The 19,637-nt window shown below is 39.4% G+C and overlaps 2 protein-coding genes across 2 annotated transcripts in view; both read right to left on the bottom strand.

The window, feature by feature from the left end:
- Positions 1–2,177: 2,177 nt before the first annotated feature.
- pros1 (protein S) lies at positions 2,178–10,287 on the bottom strand. The gene is made up of 14 exons (XM_080521115.1): positions 10,128–10,287; positions 9,327–9,484; positions 9,083–9,107; positions 8,903–8,986; positions 8,646–8,768; positions 8,395–8,520; positions 6,935–7,063; positions 6,590–6,830; positions 5,707–5,893; positions 5,347–5,511; positions 5,054–5,222; positions 3,735–3,871; positions 3,415–3,643; positions 2,178–3,241 (listed from the first exon to the last, which is right to left on the bottom strand). Exons 1-14 carry the CDS (start codon positions 10,204–10,206, stop codon positions 3,054–3,056), a joined length of 2,040 nt encoding a protein of 679 aa, XP_080377241.1. The 5' UTR covers positions 10,207–10,287; the 3' UTR covers positions 2,178–3,053.
- Positions 10,288–12,596: 2,309 nt separating this feature from the next.
- Positions 12,597–19,637, bottom strand: part of rasa3 (RAS p21 protein activator 3) — a 41,728-nt gene continuing 34,687 nt past the window's right edge. Inside the window, exons 19-24 of the mRNA XM_080500263.1 lie at positions 19,277–19,383; positions 18,194–18,276; positions 17,856–18,064; positions 17,646–17,749; positions 17,367–17,550; positions 12,597–17,123 (exon numbers count right to left, since the gene is read on the bottom strand). Coding sequence (XP_080356389.1) covers positions 17,048–17,123; positions 17,367–17,550; positions 17,646–17,749; positions 17,856–18,064; positions 18,194–18,276; positions 19,277–19,383 — 763 coding nt within the window. The 3' untranslated portion in view covers positions 12,597–17,047. The remainder of the gene's footprint in view (positions 17,124–17,366; positions 17,551–17,645; positions 17,750–17,855; positions 18,065–18,193; positions 18,277–19,276; positions 19,384–19,637) is intronic.

Here is a 19,637-nt window from a genome sequence, read left to right as displayed (position 1 = left end):
TAATATTGGTAAGTGGTCTTCGGGCACTTGCATGTGTAAATCTGGTCCGTAATGGGGAAAAAAATGTTTGGGGACCCAATCATTCATAGGCATGCCACACCACAAGTCTTGCCAAAAGATATTTCCATTCTTTAAAGTATAAATCACCGTCATCTTCCATTTACGCATAATTACAAAAATGAATAAAATTGAATCGTCACTAAGTTTAATGCATGCCTTATTAAATTTATTTTTATAGCACAATCGTCCTACTATATAATGCATTTATTACAAAAAATGTTCCTTAAATGTGAATTACTAACAGCATTAGACATCTGTTTGGAAAGATACACTGGTTGAATGTATATGACGCTTTGCTCAGGCACTTTTTATTTATATTTTCAAGTTGAATGCATCAAGTGGGTGAAATGACTATAAGGAGGGCAAAGAGCTCATCACACAAGAGACTCTCTTAACTGTCTTTTCATTCACATATTCTATAATTGCCATAAATGTACAATTAGTACTCTAACTGAATTAGGAACAAATGCAACTTTACTGTGAAATATTTGGAGATTAAAGGTTTATGTGGGGTGTTGAAGAATATTTTAAGACCTAAAATCAAATTGTTTTCTTAATTTATAGCTCAACTAGGTAAACAGCAAATATTTGCCACAGATTTTTTTTTTTTTGTGTAAAGGTTATCCAATGATCTTGCCATGTGCGGTGCAGTACTGAGTGGGACTGTTCAACAAGGTTGTGTTTTTTGTAAATAAAATGATAAAACCATAAAAGTGCAATGCTTCAAGTTCAAGTCCAGATTGGGCTTGGCAGCCTTTTTGTCTAGCCTTTGCATGTTCTCCCTTTGCTTTCTTTTTTACCTGGGTGCTGTAAAATTGGCACCAAGTGTAATTGTGTGGGTGAGTGTTTTCTGTATCTGTATCTTTTCATTCATTAATTATGATTAGTTTAGTTAAAAACATGGCGATTGAATGAGGTGCTCTAAGACATCAAAGTGGAAAAACACAGCATTGTTTATGTTTTGAATACAAGTCATTGTCATAAATGTGAAAATTCCCAAAACACATACCTCATTTTTAATCCCAACTCTTTAGTTTTATATATATATTCTGTAATGTAGGCATCACAGAATAAGATCACGTCCTAGTAATTGTTCAAAATAAAAGTATTTCCAAGCCGCTACAGTAAAACCGGGGTACATATTGTTCCTATATCAGTTGAAATCACAATAATTTCTGGTAATAGCATTTAAATTCTTCTTTTTGGGAGTCAACTTTCACTAAGACTTTGTTTGCAATGACGGCAGATTTTATTGTGAACATTTCATGGGGACTCGTTTTGTCTTTTAGTTATAAAAATGTTAATACCTTATGAATATCAGAACTGTCTTTTTCCTGTTTCGTGCAGAATTTTGATTTCAATGTTATGTAACTTAACCTTACACCCAGTATATACATCACATGTCCAAACTCCACTGTGTATAAACTGTTTGTACTTCCAAGTGTGCGGTACAACTTGTTCATGTTTATATTTCTAAAGTATAAACGTTCTTTGGAGGTTTCTTATTGACGTATTGCAACTTCACATCGACGTGTGCGCTTTCGTTCAATGGTGCCATCAGTCAATTTATAAACATGTCACTGCAGCTTATGTTCTGACAAGACTTGCTTTCCACGCAGTTTTCCTTTCATTTTAATTTATCATGAAACTCCACATTTAGATGGTCTTTCACTTCTCCACAGGTCAGTTCTATTATCATTAGTCTCATTTTCACTTTTGGGTGACTTGTCAGCCACACAGTGGAAAAGCAAGGTCAAGTATTAAAATAGCATTCATGAGGGACAGTAAGTTTTTATTCTACTGTCACAGTAGAGATGTGAAATCATCTTAAAATTCACTCAGATGTTTGTTCTCTTTTCTGTTACGAGGTAATCGCAAACACACACTCACTGAATGAACCTGATAATAGAGTGAGTAGTGATGGCTACGTCAGTCCTTGAAGAAATCATTTGACATTCAGAGGTAAAACAATATTTTGACGACTTGTTACAAAACAAGCCAAGGACTTGATCTTCACTGTATCGTTAATACATCTTGATCACTGTGCTATTTTGGAATATATCCTTATTTTCTGAGACGTCTTCATGTGTGCATTAGTTATTCTGTAGAGCAGAAAATAAGGTTGCTTTGATACATTTTTATTAAAACAAATAGAACAAACAACACTGAACAACTACACTTAAGTTATATATTAAAGACAGCCTGTTTTATATACATAGTGAACTCTGAGCACGAGAACAACAGGAGCTGTAGATTAGGAGGGTTGTAGATAACACGTATGGTGCGGTATGACGTGATAAACCATGTTTTTAAAAAGGGAATAAAGCAATGCAATGTGTTAGAAAAGCAGAGTTCCAGTCAGGATGATGATTCAAGCAACAATGCCGGAAAGTTCTGCTTCGTCCGCTTGCGGTCTTTCCCGTCAAAACCGCACTTTCAGCTATAGTTGTCACCAGAGGAGGAGAAATTCAAGATAGTGCCATGATTATTCAGCAGAGGATGAGGGTGCAGGTGGTCTTACAGCCTGGTCAACAGTAACCATTTGTTTTGTTTTCTTTGGTGATACAAACAGAACCATCTGTTGCTCAACACATTGCTACACGTGTGCCGAAGAGCTCAGCTCTTTTTCGACGATTCTTGGAAAACACTTAAGTTATTTGCAAATGATATTGCTTAAACTATGTCATCCAGCTTCCGGTGAGCTCAGTGGCACGCCAGCTTTCGTTTTGACTCATAAAGAACAAGAAAGAATTAAAAACAAAACAAACAAAAAAAACCCAAACTCAAACGTATGCTCCTCTTGCAGGCACAATAATACTGTATGGAAGAAAAGTTTAAGACAAAATTTCAAATGAGGCATTTACCCGTGGGCCCTCTCTTCTCGTCACTTCTTATTCTTTAATTTTGCTTCCCATAATAGCTCAATGGGTGGCCCCCTGTGGGACGTGGCTTAATTTAAGGGTTCTTTGATGTCCCACGGTTGTTAATTAAAGTCACTTTCTGTGCATGTCCGACGGATCGGGGAGACTCTCGGGGGCAGAGACGGGAGGACAGGAATGCGATTTGATGCTGTTGTGTTTGCTCAGAGCTTCGTCAAAGTCAAGCTGCTGGTCGTTGACGGTGACGTCCATGCAGCCGTGGTAGAAGGCGGTCACCGGGTGGGCAGGTAACTGCACGTTGTCTGAAATAGTGAGAGAGGGAATGACAAAAAAAAAAATATATAACACATTTTGCAAACCAAGAGAAGGAGGAAAGCCATTTTGAATTTGCGTCACCATGGAAAAATATCTAGGCCATTTCACAGTAAGTAATACAGTAATAAGATTTTTCTTAATACTTTCAGAATTGACTAACCAGGTATTCCACCAATATAAGTACTGATGGGATTCTCCATGGTCGTATTGAGGCGAGCCAGTGCCTGCAGCAGAGTGTCAGACTTCATGTAGCTAACGGTGGAAGAGTTGCCGTTGATCTGGATCTCTTTGGGCGTCACGCTCAGATGCACCGTCATTCGGTCGGGGTAACACAGCATCAGGGAATCCAGTGTCGCCACAGACACGCCGTACATGAACACTTGCAAATTCTGGACAGTGAAGGGTAGATAAAGTGTGAGGTTTAAAGGCATAATATCATCATGACAAGTTCATTTCCAGATAAAGCCTGAATGCGCTCACAGCCTCCTCTTCTTCCGTTGTTATGACAGCGACTGACAGCGGGACGGTGTCATTTTGTACAAGAGCAAAGAGGACCCCCGTGCTGCTGGACGGTCTTATACTCATCTTCACGTCCACATTCCAGCTCCCCGAATCACCTAATTACACACACACACATGCACACACACATTATTTCATCTCATGTAAAATAATTTTAAAAAAAAGACACATTCACATAGAGCATCTACAAGGTTTTCCACCGGAAAATAAAGTATAAGTGAAAATAAACCTGATGAAACTTAGCCATCATTGCTATTTGTAAAGAACAGGACAAATGAAACAATAATACTGTCCTCTGTATTCATACAAGCTACGGTGAATACATATTTTGTTTCAGCTGTTTTCTGTCTCCACCTAAAGGAGAAACCTTGCTGTTTCAGCCAGTTAATGCTCAAACAAACACATTTCTGTATTACATTACCTGCAACTGCCAATCATCACCATAAACTCTCATTTTGATGGTTGAAATGTTAAAACTTTCTTACTTTTTATAAGGGGGAACTCAGTGTTTAAAAGTATTTATTCTCACAAAGTAGTATCCTGCCTTTAAATGTGTATTTTGTTTTTGTCTGTATGGAGACATGTCACATAGTAGTGCCTCAGTTAAGACACCAAATCCTGCAAAAAGTCTTACATATTGTCAAAATGTCCTTACCAGATCATCCTTATACCCTAAACTCTCCATAGGCTGTCACAGACAACTGTACACCTGCTCATTCCTTAAATTATTTTAATTGTGAGCAATGAGGAAACAATTTGTGCCCCTTCATTCCAATCAGCTGATGCTTAAATAAAAAGCCATGTCAGTATGACCTTTGTTCACCAAAGTATCAATTCTCACGACAACCAATCATTAGTAAATACAACTAATTTCAGGAGAACATCTTTGGGAGGAGTATGGTATGAACGTGAAGCTCGTCAATGCCGGAGGTGGTGATTCATATCAACATCAAGCTAAATCTTAAAGGAACTTTTCAAACATGTGAAAGAAGGGGATCATTTTACAGCTTGTGTGTCCTGTTCCAAACTACTACGTAAAGTATGTATTTGTACCAAACCTAACCATTATAGTTTGGACTTATGCTCCCTGTTCCTGTGTTTCCTCCAAACCCATTAAATGTGTATTTGTTAACACTCCTCTGAGCTTTAAAGGAAACAAAGCATCCTCCAACCTGCATTACCGCCGCAGACACTCATTCCTTTAAGCATTAAGGATGGACGCAACGCAGGCGCCAAATGCTTCCCAAAGGGATCAATAAAGTATGACTTAACTTACTCACTGTAGTCTATGTTGAATTGGGCCAGTCCGTCCCCGGAGAAGAAAGAGCCTCGCTCCACGTACACAAAGCAGTGTTTGCTCTTCTTCTCATGGATGACCTCCTTCACTCCAGATGTCCCCTGGTTCATCAAATTCCAGCCGCGGATGCAACCGTCGAGTCGAGGGTTGATCTGACAGATGGAAGGAGAGCAGCAGCAGCATGGATCTGTGGTCGCTACCACGGTGTAATATAGTCCTGCACATCGATTGGACACGTCTGCATGTTTCAATAAGTGTTCCTGATGACAAACTTACAGGTTTGATGACGTTGTCAGTACGGTTAGGAAGACCGGCGATGTAGACTTTGGTCTCCAGTTTGCCATTAACGGAAGTAAAGAGACTCTCGGGGCTGTTGATGCTCATCACGGCCTCTTTGCTGATTTTCACGCTGATGCTGCTCTCTAACTCGTCCACAGAGATCTGCAAGATACACAAACGACATCACAGCATTTTCTCAGGGAAGCTTGTTTTATAATGCCACGGCACTGGACACATTTGTGGCAAACTAATGCAATTCATATCAACTTCGTTATCGATTACCACTAAAGCAGCCGCCACGTTGGACAAAGTGGATCATTTCAAGCAGGGAAAGATTGGATTAAAGTACTTTCTTACCACGTGCCACTGCCCATCATTGATGGCTTTTCCTCCACTGGTCACCTTGAATGTGTGCTGGTTTTTGAACTGGACCTCAATGCGGCCGCCTCTCAGCCCCAACATGAACCACGAGTCCTGCGAGGACTCTGCGTACAGAACAACTCCCTCCGGGTCAAATGTCCGGAAGTCGAACTCAGCAGCAAACCTAAGAGGAAGCAGACAGAGGAGGTTCGATTGTGACCTGACTGCCACATTACTACCTTCGTCTCTTTAATTCCCATATTCAGAACAAAAGAAAAAAACAACTTCATAATCTTGATTATTTTTTTCATGTACTGCTCCTAACAGTAGAAAACAAAAAATTCAGATATTTTTCACACTTGTTTTATGACACAATAGGAAAAAAAAAAGCCTTTCTAGATCTGACCTATAAAAAAAACACTTAATTGAGAAGTGAAGATGTTTTGTCTGATTAATAGAAGTGTTAGGGTTATTCAATTACCATTGCTTTGTTAATGCAATGGTAAAGAAATTTATATTTATTAATCCTATCTTTAACTGATGCACTTCTGAAGATTATTTCTAACTCATCTTGCATTCAAACTTGCATCTGAATAAAGAGAAAACCATATAGTTTTAGCATTGTTAAAAATTGTGTTTTAAAACTACTGAGATAAATCCTTTAACACTGTTGGAATGAGAGAATGTTCCTAGTTTTTTGGTGACATACACCAATATACAATACATCTTGATTATTAATTAAGAAACAAGTAAGATATAGTTGATGAAATGGAGTAAAACTCAGGATTCTCCCAAAAGTGAAATACTAATAATAAGTTCGCACATACAGAAATTCATTACATTACATTAATAAATGTGTGTATGTGCGGTAAACACCCACTTGGTGTTCTCCGGCAGCCGGAAGCGCAGATATATGACAGGAAGTCCTGCAAACTGCTCCCCCAGGTAAAGCATCTCAGGGTGTTTGAAGTCATGGAGGTCTACGCAAACCGGGATATTCTCGCAGTTTCGCTCATCGGCTGCCAGACGAAACCCCCGGCGACCATCACAGTGGCACGTGTAACTCCCAACCGTGTTTATACAAATGTCATCACACATGCTCGACTCACACTCGTCCACATCTGGAACAAGCAAAAAAAAAAAAAAAAAAAAAAAGGAGGATTTTTAACATCCACATTTTGTTTTAGCAGTATAATTGAGGACAGACATATCGGATGAATCTCACCATTGCAGGTCCTGGAAGTAAAATTATATTTAAATCCCAGAGGACACTGGCATTCATACATGCCGGGCGTGTTGACACACTTCGCTGGTTCTTCACAGATGCTGGGGTACAGCAGGCATTCGTTAATATCTGGAGAATATCAAGTCACAGATTTGTATATTACGGATATTAGAAACCTAAACTAAGCTCTAATTATATGACTGGAGGTGCACTCATGATACATGCATAAAACATGACTGATGCTCTGGTTTTCTTTGTGATTACAGGAAGTGTGCATTAGTTCAGCGCACCACTGCATGTCAGAGGACTCAGCAACTATGAGCTGCTGAGCTTCGCTGTTTTCATAAAAGTCGATGTCTGACATTTACAGAGCTACAAAGGAAAAGACGTTTGTCCATTTAAACCTGTCATTTAAACATATATTTAGGAAATTAGGAATTTTTAAAATTGGTTTTGCAATCGTTTCTGACATATATTTGTTCCAAAATTTATTATTTCACTTAAACTTATAATAACCAACAGGCAAATTGTAAATAAAAAAGATCAATTGGGACACTTTTAACACTCAAAACACTTCAAATTCATCATATCGTCTCAAAAACAACACCTAAATCTACAACTTGTTTAATGGCGACGCGTTTTGTTTGTCCAGCGCCTCCTCTACGTTGCATCAATGTCAACATTTACCAACTGAAACATGTGAAATCCATGAATGGGGGGGGGGGTGTTATCTTTTCCAGGCTCCTCTAAAACCTTCACTTCCAACCCCTGAATCTACAAACCCCATGAGAAAAGAAGAACGCAGATGTATCAAGCTGATTCAATCCATGTTGGCGAAGACTTTGCACTCAGCAAGCATTGGACCCACTCAAAAATAAACAGTGACTGAACCAACTGCTCACAGTAAATTCGATATTCTGGTGATATTCCGAGGTGAGACAGCAACCGTCTGAGAATAATGAAAGAGTCACACAGCTCTGGGTTATAGAACCGTTTGTGTGTTTACATCAAAACGGATGGACCATAAAGGACCTTTAAATGTTAAAAGCTTTCTAAAGACGGTTATATAAGGGGGGGTCACCTCAGGTCAGCTTTACAAATAACAAATGGCGTGGGCCCTGAGGGCAGCAGCTGGGGAAGGAACAGAGCTTTTGTTTTGAGGTTCTTAGGGTTCCATTATCCATATGAATAAATAAAAAGGGACTTACGAGAAAGAATAATATCTAGTGTGTTTGTTCAGCTGCTTTCCAAAACTCCGTAGGAAATGTGCTTCTTCCATAGGGACTGAGAAACAGCTGAATGTCTTTATATATGGGTCACGAGTCAATAAAGCACACACATGCACTTACACACACACTAAGTGAAAATGAATTGAGTTTATGTCTAAACGACTCATGAATAAATTGTATTACTGTAAGTAACTGTAAAAAAAATGTAAAAAATAAAACAAAGAGTCTTACCCACGCAATTAATTTTATCATTGAGGAAGTAGCCATCTTCACACAAGCAATGGAAAGTACCGGGTAAGTTGTGGCACTTTTGGTTACATCCCGCGGGAAATTCAGGATCTCCGCATTCGTCGATGTCTGCCCGGTCGACACACAGCAAATGTGCATTAGCAACTGGTTTGATCTCTTCAAAAAAGGTTTATGAGCTTTTTTTTTTAAAGATTTGGGATAAACATGCAAAGCGTGACACGTGGGATACTCACCATCCTCACAGCGCTGCCCCTTCCAACCAGGCTTACACACACATGTGAATGACGCCTGGCCGTCCAAGCAGCGCTCGGATCCCTCCCTGTAGCACGGATATGGCGTGCACTGGTTACTGATCTCTGAATTTATACACACACAGATACAGAGGATGTTGGGGGGGGGGGGGGGGGGAAGCATCTTGCAAATAAGTTATGCACACCTTCATCTGCAAACATTGCCTTTAATAAAAGAAAAAAAGAAAACAAACTCTTACCATTCACGCAGGTCCGAAGATCAGATGGGATGGCAGAGCCGGAGTTCTGGATGTTGATGCCAACGCGGTGCGAACCCAGACACGCTGCAAGGGAGAGTGCGCTTTGAGAATATGAACGGGCTAAAACTGAAATGATGGCAATACATCATTTGAGAAACACAATAAGCTTCATGAACTTACCAACATACTTTGGATAGAAGTACTCCTAGGAAAAGACACAACACACTGTCAAGAACAACAACCAAAAAAAAGTGCATCCGCCTGCTAGGAATAGAATACATGTCCATCACTTGTGTTTGATTTGACCTTGAATGCTCAGTCATTCTTTACTAACAACTCAAAAAGGTTTCCTGCATTTTACTCTCGCACTATTTGAAGATGGTTTGACGGTTGAGGCTGGGACACGGCCGGGCATTGCTCTCACCGTCTCGGGCTGGTTCTCAAAGATCTCCCTGGCTTCCTCCTTGTTGCACAGCTCCTCGATGCACTCCCTCTCCAAGTTGCCCTTCTTGCTCTCCTCAAACAGAGAGTTGGCTCTCCTGTGCCTGCTGAGGAACTGGGAGGCTGTGTTCTGGTTCAGGACTAGGACGGACACAGGATGAAACATTCTGAATAAACCTGCACAATATTTCCCCGTGTCGATTGGTTTACCGGTTGCATTTTAAGACTGAACAAACCCCCTCTGCTGTTGCAGGTTACCATGAATGTATAATACAACCAGGCACATGCAGCCACATCACTCTAAAACATGACTGATCCCTGCAGGAATTTAACTCCTCTCTTTCCTCATGACAGATGGCTCATGTGGCCGCTGCCTGCATGCATCAAACTCACAACTCTTTTATGAATTGGCCTAAAAAAAAAAAAAAATAGGCTCATTGCGAAATCTGTATTTCCCAGAAATCACTATTAGTCGTAATAACAACTTTGTCCCAGCATTGCTTGCCTGTGTGGAAAGGAGTCATGACCCCCCCCCCCCCCCCCCCCCCCCCCTCACGAATGTTCAAAGTGACAAAATAAAAAATAAAAAAGTATTGAAAACTATTCCAACTCGTCATATCCACGTTGGAAAGATGTCCGCTTCAAACTGGGGGCACTGACACCAAATAGCCTGGAAAATGGCTCTTTCGTTTTTCTTTTTCGTCTTTCTCCCTTTTCTCCCCCCCTCCATGGAATTGCTTCAGCTTCTCAACACGTAAACCGCAAAAGCCCCAAACATACTTACATCGATAAGCATCGACGAGCGTCACCAGTAATACGAGACCAGCCGAGAGTTCCCCAAGAGCCCGCTTCTTTCTCCACATAGTCGAGCCGTTCTTCCTGCGTTAAGGCCACGGCTTGGCTCTGAAGCAGAGGCTGGCTGAGCGTTGGAGCAAGGGGGGGGGAAAAAAACAAAAAACTTTATTCTTCCCGAAAGTGTTTTCGTAGGGAGGCAAAGAGGGGGAGCGCAGCGCAGAGGGAGCCTTGCCAAGGAGAGAGAGAGAGAGAGAGAGAGAGAGAGAGAGAGAGAGCCGAGCAGAGGGGGAGGCAGGCAGCTAGGGAGCGCTGCTGACACACTCACGTCGTCCGCCGCCATTGTTTACTCAGCGAGGAGCACCGGGGGAGTGATGATGCTGCTGCCCGATCCGATAAACAGCACAAACCGCCCCGGGGGGGCCCGCTGGCTCCACGCAGGACTCTCACACACACACGTTAATGGACTTATTTCAAAATGTTTCCCATTGATATGTTTCGAAAATTGTCGAAAAGTAACCCAGTGACGGCTGTCACGTTCAATTTGAAGTTGATGACATCTGTTGCTAGGTAACCGACAAAAAACAAAAAAAGAGTTGCCTTTGAATAAACCTTTCACATATTTTTTTTTTTTAATTTAACGAGTAAATTGTTGGATGTGTGATACTTTTTAAAAGTAAACATGTTTTTAATTATTCTCGATGATGATTTGAAAATAATCCAGAGTGTGAAACATAAGGCCCGTTGGCCAAAACCGGCCCGCGAGAGGCTCTAGTTCGGTCTGCCAAACCAGGAAGTAAATGGAAAAAAATTCAAAGTAAACATTGATATTTGAAAAAAAAAAATCCTTACAAATAGCGGATACAACCTGAGCTGAGATATCAGCGATGCTGATGACCTTGTTCTTAGCAAACTCGCATTAAACTCAAAAGTTTGTGAAAACAATCATAGTGCATTTTGGTTTAACATTTCACTGTATTTTGCACCGCAGTGTATCATTAAAATGAGCTTCCTGTTGAGGTTGTTGTCATTTTCCATAGGAATTATTTGGTTTGGCAAAATTATAGACATTTTCATCATGTATCTACCACAAAACAAACAAACAAAAAACTTTAGTTTAAATTTCAACTTTTTGATGACACTATTTTAGTGGTCCAGCTCACTCAAGAAGAAATTGGGCTGTATGTGGCCCATAAGTGTTTTTGACACCCCTGATATACAGTGTGTCGTTCACGAAACTGACCGAAGAGTAAGCTATATAAGTTTAGTTTTGATTAGAATGACTAAATTAATACATTATATACATATAATATATATGCATATGCAATTCTATATATAGAATTATATATATAGAATTGCATGCTCCTTTCAACACCAGTTGAACCAAAATGAACAGTTATTATTTTCCATTTTTTAAAATTTTTGTTTCAAGTTTTGATTAATATATGCTCTACTGTGAATAGAATATAATTCGATCCTCATCCCCATTCTGTGGCCTATGAGCCCATTTTAAAATACAAATTATTGTTTTTTCAGGTTATTAAAAATACAGACCTTTTTCACCACATATGAAACTCATTTCAGCCTAAAAGGTCGGTAATTACAGTATTTAAATAAATTATATTTACATTCAATTAGCAGACAAAATGTCCAGGTAACAATCACTCACAATTTGAATGAATATCAGTTTGACTTTTGTGGTGTTTTGATTATTTATAATTTCTTTAAATTGTACATTGAGCCTTAACATCTATGGAATTTGAGCTGTATGAAGAATGTCTCACCTATACATGAGCCACAACCTGCAACAGTTAGCATGCAACAAGCATGCACTTTATCATTTCCATGTCATGGCTAGTGTTCTTATTGAGTATTTCCACAGCAATTTAGGCAAATCCAAGTGAAAACACTGCAGTGAATTCTACTTTAAAAATCCCCAAACAGCCTGGACTCCCTTTACAGTTAGTTTTACAATGGAAAATGCATCACTTTAAAGAGTGCGCCAGCTGTTTTTCCTTATGTTGTCTGTGTGGTAACCCTGGTAAGGCATCACATTGTGTGGTTGATTTTGTTTTGTTTTTTTCAATCTAAAATTATTTTAATGACAAAATGCAGTTGATAGCTGAATAGATAGTTCAAGATTATGGCTAAAACACATTTTCGATAAATTGTGGCAGTGCAAAGAAAAGTGCTGAGGAAATATAAGACAGGGGCAAATCTCTGCAAAGTACGAACACTAAAAGTTACTGTGTTGATCTCTGCACCTGCTTGCTTACCTTTTTTGTGCAAAAATCACTTGATACTATAGAGTTTGTATCTATCCTGTAATATTATTCTCTCAAATGACAGATTTTGCACAATTACAAGCTACAGCATATATCTAAGATATAGTAAATAACGAGGCCGGTCATGAGAGCTTGAAAAATAAAACGCAGACACAATTGTTCGCATTAATATTGGTTTCATTTAGTTATTCGGGAAAAAAAAACACATCACATTTTCACCATTCATTCAACTGTTTTATGTACACATTTAACAGGCTTATTTTAATACTTTTAAAATATTTGTACAAAATACACTGTTCTCCCTTTATAATATGAGTCTATCTGAAGAGGCATTTTACTGCAAAAAGGTCAGCACATGTGCATTGTTAATTTGTGATAATTTGACAGGCTTATGGAGGACTTTGTAATATTATTGCATGCTGAAACACAATTATTGCATAAGTCATTCCTTTGAGGGCTTGGAGGGCTGGAGAGGTTGCCATTACAGTAACTAACATCCCTGCACCAAGTCAGCAGATATTTCTGGGAAGGATTTTTTTTCTTTTAAGTTGAAAATCATAATAAATATGCACTTCATAAACCTGAGGAGAGTTAGTAACTGATGGAAACAAACACTCGCCAAAGTTCAGAGGTTAAAGCAATGCTGCTGTCCTAAGGATTTTTTTTTTTCCCCTCAATTTTTGAAATAAAACATTTGGGGAGAATATATTGGCAAATGCTTCTCAAAAAAGAGACAGTGGTTCTATACAAGAGGAAAGAAGGGGACACACTACATCAGGCCAGAGTGGAGTAACAGTGTCCTCAGGGTAATTACAGGCAGTGATTGTTCAACATGTTCAAATGCAGTCAGGGCAACTGAAGGGCTGCTGTTGTTTTTTTTTTTCAAAGGTAGTAGGTCCTAACTGGAGCTACTAGAGCCATGAATGAATATTTATAGTGACCCCTAGTGGCCGTGGCAAATAAGACAACAGCGATGGTGAGAGGCGAAAGGTGAAGGTGACAATATTTTTGGATGTAAGAAGATATTGAGGTTATGATTGCTACCCAGAAAACTAGGAGGAGTAAGAATATGTAAATAGTTACGTACAAATTTGAAGCAGCACGTTTTTCATAATTTTGTTATTACAGGCTAAAGTGTAAGACATTCTAGAATTTAATCACACAGCAACTGCGTGACAATGTTAGATCTATTTTTGTTACTATTGTGACAAATAAGTGACCGACATGATTAAACTTGACTTTCATCAAAGACCAATTGCATCATGTATTATTGACATGTTGGTGACAATCCAGTACGCTTTTGCAGTTAGTGCACATGCAGGTTGGTGATAACAAGCAATGAGGTAGAGTTGGGACCTACTCCCACATATCAATGGGACTGATAAGAACTTACAACAGCCATTTCAGTGAACTGACAGCATTCGAAGCGGGTGGATTATTCAAACAAGAGACACTCTGCCTTTCCTGACCTGTAACACTGGGTTCAATCAATTGGCAATACAACCCATGATGTCAGTCACGTTGGTGCTGACACAGACACACATGCACACACACATTATACAATTCCACGCACTCTCATTCAGCTCACATACACAGCAAGATCTCTGTATGACAAGACACAGATAGAAAACATAGTCAAAATTGTTGACAACTTTCAGTTTGTAGATCAACATATTCGACAAAGAAAAATATGTCACTGGAATAATTGCTCAACTGTTGTTGTTTTTTTTTAAACAGGTATTGAGATATAAAAAAAAAAACATATCTAAACAATGATATTTTTTTTCTTTTTTCTGTTTTTCAAAAAGTGAATTATAGAAAAGTGATGACTGGCACTGTTTGGGATCTTGTGATCACGGGAACACCCATGAGGCTACATAAACATGTACTTAAGTTTTGGAAAATACAAAATTTGCATGTGGTCTGTGATCACCTGCAGAGGCTACTCTCTGTATGACTACAACTATACTTCACATGCACTGGTTTGGCGAGTTGGAGCACTAAAGAAAACGAATGTCAATGAGAATGGTTTGCCTTTGGAAAGCATGAAACAAGAAAACACAACTGGTCAACAACAACAAGTCCTGTACCTTCAACAGATCGAGGTGCTGTCGTGCAAGATTCACAGCAAACAGCTTCCCAGAGGAATGCATATAAATAAGTTTTGAACTACATGATGGTGGCTGGGAGGTTTGGAGGAGGGGCAGCTTTTTCAAAGTAAGAGAGAGCTCACGCACAGAAAAAAGAGAACCACATTATTAGGCAGCCAACAGGGCAACACAATCAGTCACACACTATCCATTTCACAACTATACTTGAGACAAGACTGGTTAAAATGTTAGTATCGGGATTAATTAGAAGCAAAGCTAAAAAAAACCATCCTCATCAATGAGCTGTGTTAACACATAGTTTCAGCTTTGTGCTAACTTGAGAAGTAGTTTGCCTTTGCCTACGAACAGAGTGAAGGAAGTACATGCTGTTGAGGGTATGTTGAACATGGTTAAAACCATTTACTGGACAATTCATTAACCATGAATGTCTGTGCATGTCAAACTGAGGTCAAACGTCTGCGAGCAAAATTTGGCCCAGACGCATAGAGGCCAGAAGGACGCAGGTTCAGTCTGTAGTAATACCTACACAGTCTTATGTAATCCATGCAGCTGTTTTATAATCTACACAGCTGTTCTGCCATAAGGCTTTTTGTTAGCGATGCCATCGCGTTCACTTTTCCATGCAGCCATAGGCATGTTATCCTGAACTGTGATCTGCCCTAATCTACCCTTTTCATACCAATAGGACTTTTTCTTAAACTTAATATAATGCAGAACAGAAATCCACGTCAGTATGACTTCAGAAATGAGCACAGCGTTAAGTATACACAGTTCTGATGAATCTGTCAAAACCCAGAGGCAGATCACGAGGCTGAACTCCTGTATTGACTTGTCTTAGATAAGGCAAGTACTAAAGGTTTCAGCTATGTGTAAACTGAAAGCACATTTTCACAGGGTAATTATCTCATCAGTTACTTCTTTAGTCGAACTTAATCAAACTTATTTGTTCATGGAAGGTGAACAGGATCGAGATGTTGCATCTCTCTTTGAAGGTCCCTGTTTTGTATTTTTTTGCTTATGTGCATTTTTGATATCTAGAACTCAATGGCTTTGTGGTTTTAAGTACCAAGAACTATATAATATATAGCTTCTGTGTCTTTTTGGTAAATTGGCACCTATTTTTTCTCCTCAATTGTTAATCTTACTGAGCACACACAAGTCAAACCGAGTTGATCTTTTATCTCTATAGATGTAATATTTCATGTTTTTTTGGCAAGAAATAATTTATATTGTACCATAATGTCAGTGGATTGATGGCACACAAGTGTCATTGTGACAGCATAAAGTCAAACAAAGTCAAACATGTTTACAGACACAGGTGCTGGAAATGGGCTGTATATGCGTCTCTATAGATAATTCTGATACTTTCACTGTTTGTATAACAAGTAGTTCTTGATCGGTCAGAAAATAATAATTGAAAAGGTTTCTTTTTCCAATATGGGACCTTTACAGAGATACAGCACTTTTAATTTCATCTATCCTTTCGAAGCAACATACCATCAAACAGCATGCAAAGACTCTCTGTAAGCAGGTTTAAAAAAACCCAAAACAAAATAACCTTTGGTGGCACAAAATCCAACCACAACTGAACAAGGCTTTGAATTAAAAACTGAAATTTCAACCTATAGATCTTAGCACACTGTTACAGATTTTAAAAAAATGAGGACTAAAATTGTGCATGGGGTGATCTTTGATAGCTAATAAGCTGCTCTGGGCTGTGCTTGGTCCCGACAATCCCTTCTTGTGTTTCCTTCGCAGCCTTCTTGATGAGGTTAAGGGCAAAGCTGAAACATTAAAAAGGTACATGGGGACAACGCCACCCAAAGAGGATTAAAACCACCATCCCTCCTTCCTTCTCGCGTTTGGTCTGTAAGACATGAAATACAACGGAACATCTCAACAATCATTAAAACAACCAAGTACAAATCAAACAGGTAAAAGAAGCTTTTTGAAAGTGTGCTGCGAGGCTCGTTCATCCATTGACTTGGAGGCGATTAAAGTGCGTGTCGGTCACTGCCAAAAACTGTCCAGTGAAAACGTTTGTTCTCTCGTCACATCACAGAAAAGAGGCCTAAGCAGGTGTACGGTGTGATTATCTCTTCATTTATATCCTTCCTTTCCTCCTCAACTGTTAATTTTTTCTTGATCTGAGGTCTGTTCCTCCAAAGTTGGAGCGATGCACTTTGAGAGACTGCGAAGAAAAAAAAAAAAGTCCATCCCAACAGATCCCTCAAGTCTGTCAGTGAGAGATTTAAAAACTGTTATTTTCCTAAATCAGGTGATACGTGCGACCAAAACAGCAGCTTTGCTTCCACAAACATCTTCTAAAAGTGTCTTTGCTCGAACAAACTGAGATGGAAACAAGTGAAATAATCCCACCTGAAATCTTTCTTTAGGAAAACTTAAGATTCAAAACTCCACATAGGACACAGAGCTCGGAAAAGTTGGATCTTTCTGCAGTCAAGAAAAAATATGCTGGTTCTGGGGCATCATAGAAACAGTACACCAGGCCTTGGCTAGATGGAGTAGGTGGAGCTCTCAGACTGCTGGCGTATGTAGCACTGAAAACTCTTGTCTCCAATGGGATGCTCTCTGAGGACACAAAGAGACAGAGATTTGTTGATATCAGAAGCATAAGATGCCAAAACATAAGAACAAAAGACGTAACTAGATTAAAGACATAGTTGAAATGTGCCTAAATTCAATAATGAATGGATAACTATGGCTGTGGAACAATTCCACCACCTGCTGGCCTGAAAGTGAAGTAGCACTTGTCAGGGACTTAAAATCTCATTTGCTCATTCGAATCAAGACGTGAATTGATGAAGCACATACTGGCTGCCAAGCTTTGTCTTCTTGAACTTGTCCCGTTTGTACTTGGTGTGCTGCTGCTCTAAAGTCTGCACGGCTGAAACGATCTGCTTCAGAGTCTTGTAGGTCTCCTGGGGATCATCGATGACGAAGCTGGAGTACTCCTCTTGTTCGGGCCCGTCGTACACAGACTTGCTGCCACAGGCCTCTGCAGACGAATTTGAAAACAATAATGTCAAAATAGAAGAAGTCAAATGAAAATATATATATAAAAAAATAAAAAAAATTCTGCCATTGTCCGACCTTGCATCTTGATGAGCTTGGTCATATATGTGCTAAACAGGGAATAAATCCTTTCAGTCTCTCTGTCTCCATCCACGTCCAGCTGGATGTTTGCGGGGAGACCACTGAAAGAAAAAAACAAAACAGATGCACACAGCAGAGGAGAAAATGAGACGGAGGAAATTCAGGGAAAACTAATGAAATGCAGGATGGATCTGAAACTTGACGTACCCGGTGCAGGGCGTACACCCGGCGGCGGCGTCTGCCGACAGCTTGCAGCAGAGCCAGTGTCCGTTGAGGTAGGCAGAAGGATGGTAGGTGCTCAGGCGTTTGCGGTTGCACTGGCTGACTTTGGTCAGGATGTCGATCCAGTCACGTGCCTCCACACAGTTGTTGGCCTGGATGTAGAGCGCACGCTCTGGCTGAATGACCTGGAACATCTGGTAGAAAGGAAAATGGTAAGAAAAGAAAAAAAAAAATGGAAGAACATAAATAATTGTTGGGAGAATTTTGGGTCAAATAGTGAACCTTGTCAATATTTTATATGGGTCACTGTGTGGGCTCCTTACATTTTTCATCTTGAAAGACTCCTCCTCCAACCTCTCCACTGCCAGGATGTTCTCGATGGGAATACTGCACAGAGCTCCCTCGCCTTGAAGTAAGAGGAGATACATAAAAAAATAAAAAAAAAAAAAAAGGATTAGTGGGAAGAATGACTATTACCATATTGGTCAGAGCAAAATAAGCAACCCACAACCCCTTGCGCAAGGCTCATAGTTGGAAAAATGTTTAGCAGAATAAATCTTGTTTTTCAAGAAAGCCTAACATAAAGGTATTAAAAACAAATGGGATCAAATAGTTGTAGGTGACATTTTTGAATACATGCAACCAGGCAGGGAGGCATGCATGCATGGTTGCAGATATATTGGCATGCAAGTGTAACAGTGCAGATTCGCAGAACTTCTTCTTTTCATCAACAGTTTTACAAATAGAATACAGTCCTCAGTGTCAGCCCGTTCCTCACATAAATCTCGTGATTTCTCATGAAGCCTCACCTTTTCAGACCGACTTCCAGAGAAAAATGGCCAGTCTCGTAATCAGACCAGTGAAATACATTACAGAGATTTGCAATGACATGATTCAGTTTTCATAATCAAGGTCCTGCTTAGTGCAATACCCTGGATTTATAAGGTTTCGTCATTGCAGGTTTAACTTAATATTAACGTGATTCCCATGTAAATTTTTCACTTAATTCGCTGAAATTTCATAACTTTTTTTGTGTGAAATTCTGCAGAGAACCACTGAGAAACACTAAAAACTGATAGCATCTCACGTAACTGCCCCAAACAAGTTATAACTTGATTATACATGTAAGTAATGTAAGAATTCACACATCGTGAAACCTGATGCGTGAAAACAAACTTGTAAAGATATATCAATATCCATATCTAGCAAGTTTTAAAATATATATAGCATTGCATTGTGGGAAAACACAGCATCCATTATCAGCAAAACTTGCTGACTTATTTGAGATTACTTGTTATTTTTTTCCAGTTCTTGAGTGTGAGCATTGTACATCCCACAAACACATTTGGTGACATTATGTAAACATACAGAAAAGGAATCGATACATGTGAGGTCGCTGATCGTACCTTTTGTTTTGTGGTAGGTAAACTCATGGTTGGTGAGGCGAAACCATCTCTTCTTGAAGTTTTTCATTCCAAACCGGTTTCTCCCCTGTGCTCGCTTGATCATAAATCTGAAGGGAAACAATAGAGACGTTATTCTGCTGAACTCTATCAGAGTGAAAGCTTGAATGGGTCAGATTTGTTTCTCAGCCTCAATGGTGAGGAGTGCAAATTTGGTGCTTGCAGTGTAAATCTAATAAATACATTTAAAAAAACGGTTTTAGTTTGTCCACTAATATTTAGCACTTACAACTTCATTCATATGCAAATGCATATTCTTTAATGCAATTATAGATGTTCATGTAAAAACAAAAACAAAAACAAA

The sequence above is a fragment of the Blennius ocellaris genome, assembly GCF_963422515.1.
Source record: "Blennius ocellaris genome assembly, chromosome: 1".
NCBI classification, from domain to species: domain Eukaryota; kingdom Metazoa; phylum Chordata; class Actinopteri; order Blenniiformes; family Blenniidae; genus Blennius; species Blennius ocellaris.
Note: the sequence above shows the minus strand (reverse complement) of the source record. Positions and strands in the feature narration are given on the sequence as shown.

Bases quoted from the DNA above. Each gene is read 5' to 3' on its own strand.
- pros1 (XM_080521115.1), bottom strand. From the start codon at position 10,206: ATGTGGAGAAAGAAGCGGGCTCTTGGGGAACTCTCGGCTGGTCTCGTA. The intron at 5,894-6,589 runs GTGGGTGTTTAC...GCTTCCTCTTAG, and splicing joins CGGCTGCCGGAGAACACCAA to GTTTGCTGCTGAGTTCGACT. The intron at 3,242-3,414 runs GTTAGTCAATTC...TCACTATTTCAG, and splicing joins TTATATTGGTGGAATACCTG to ACAACGTGCAGTTACCTGCC.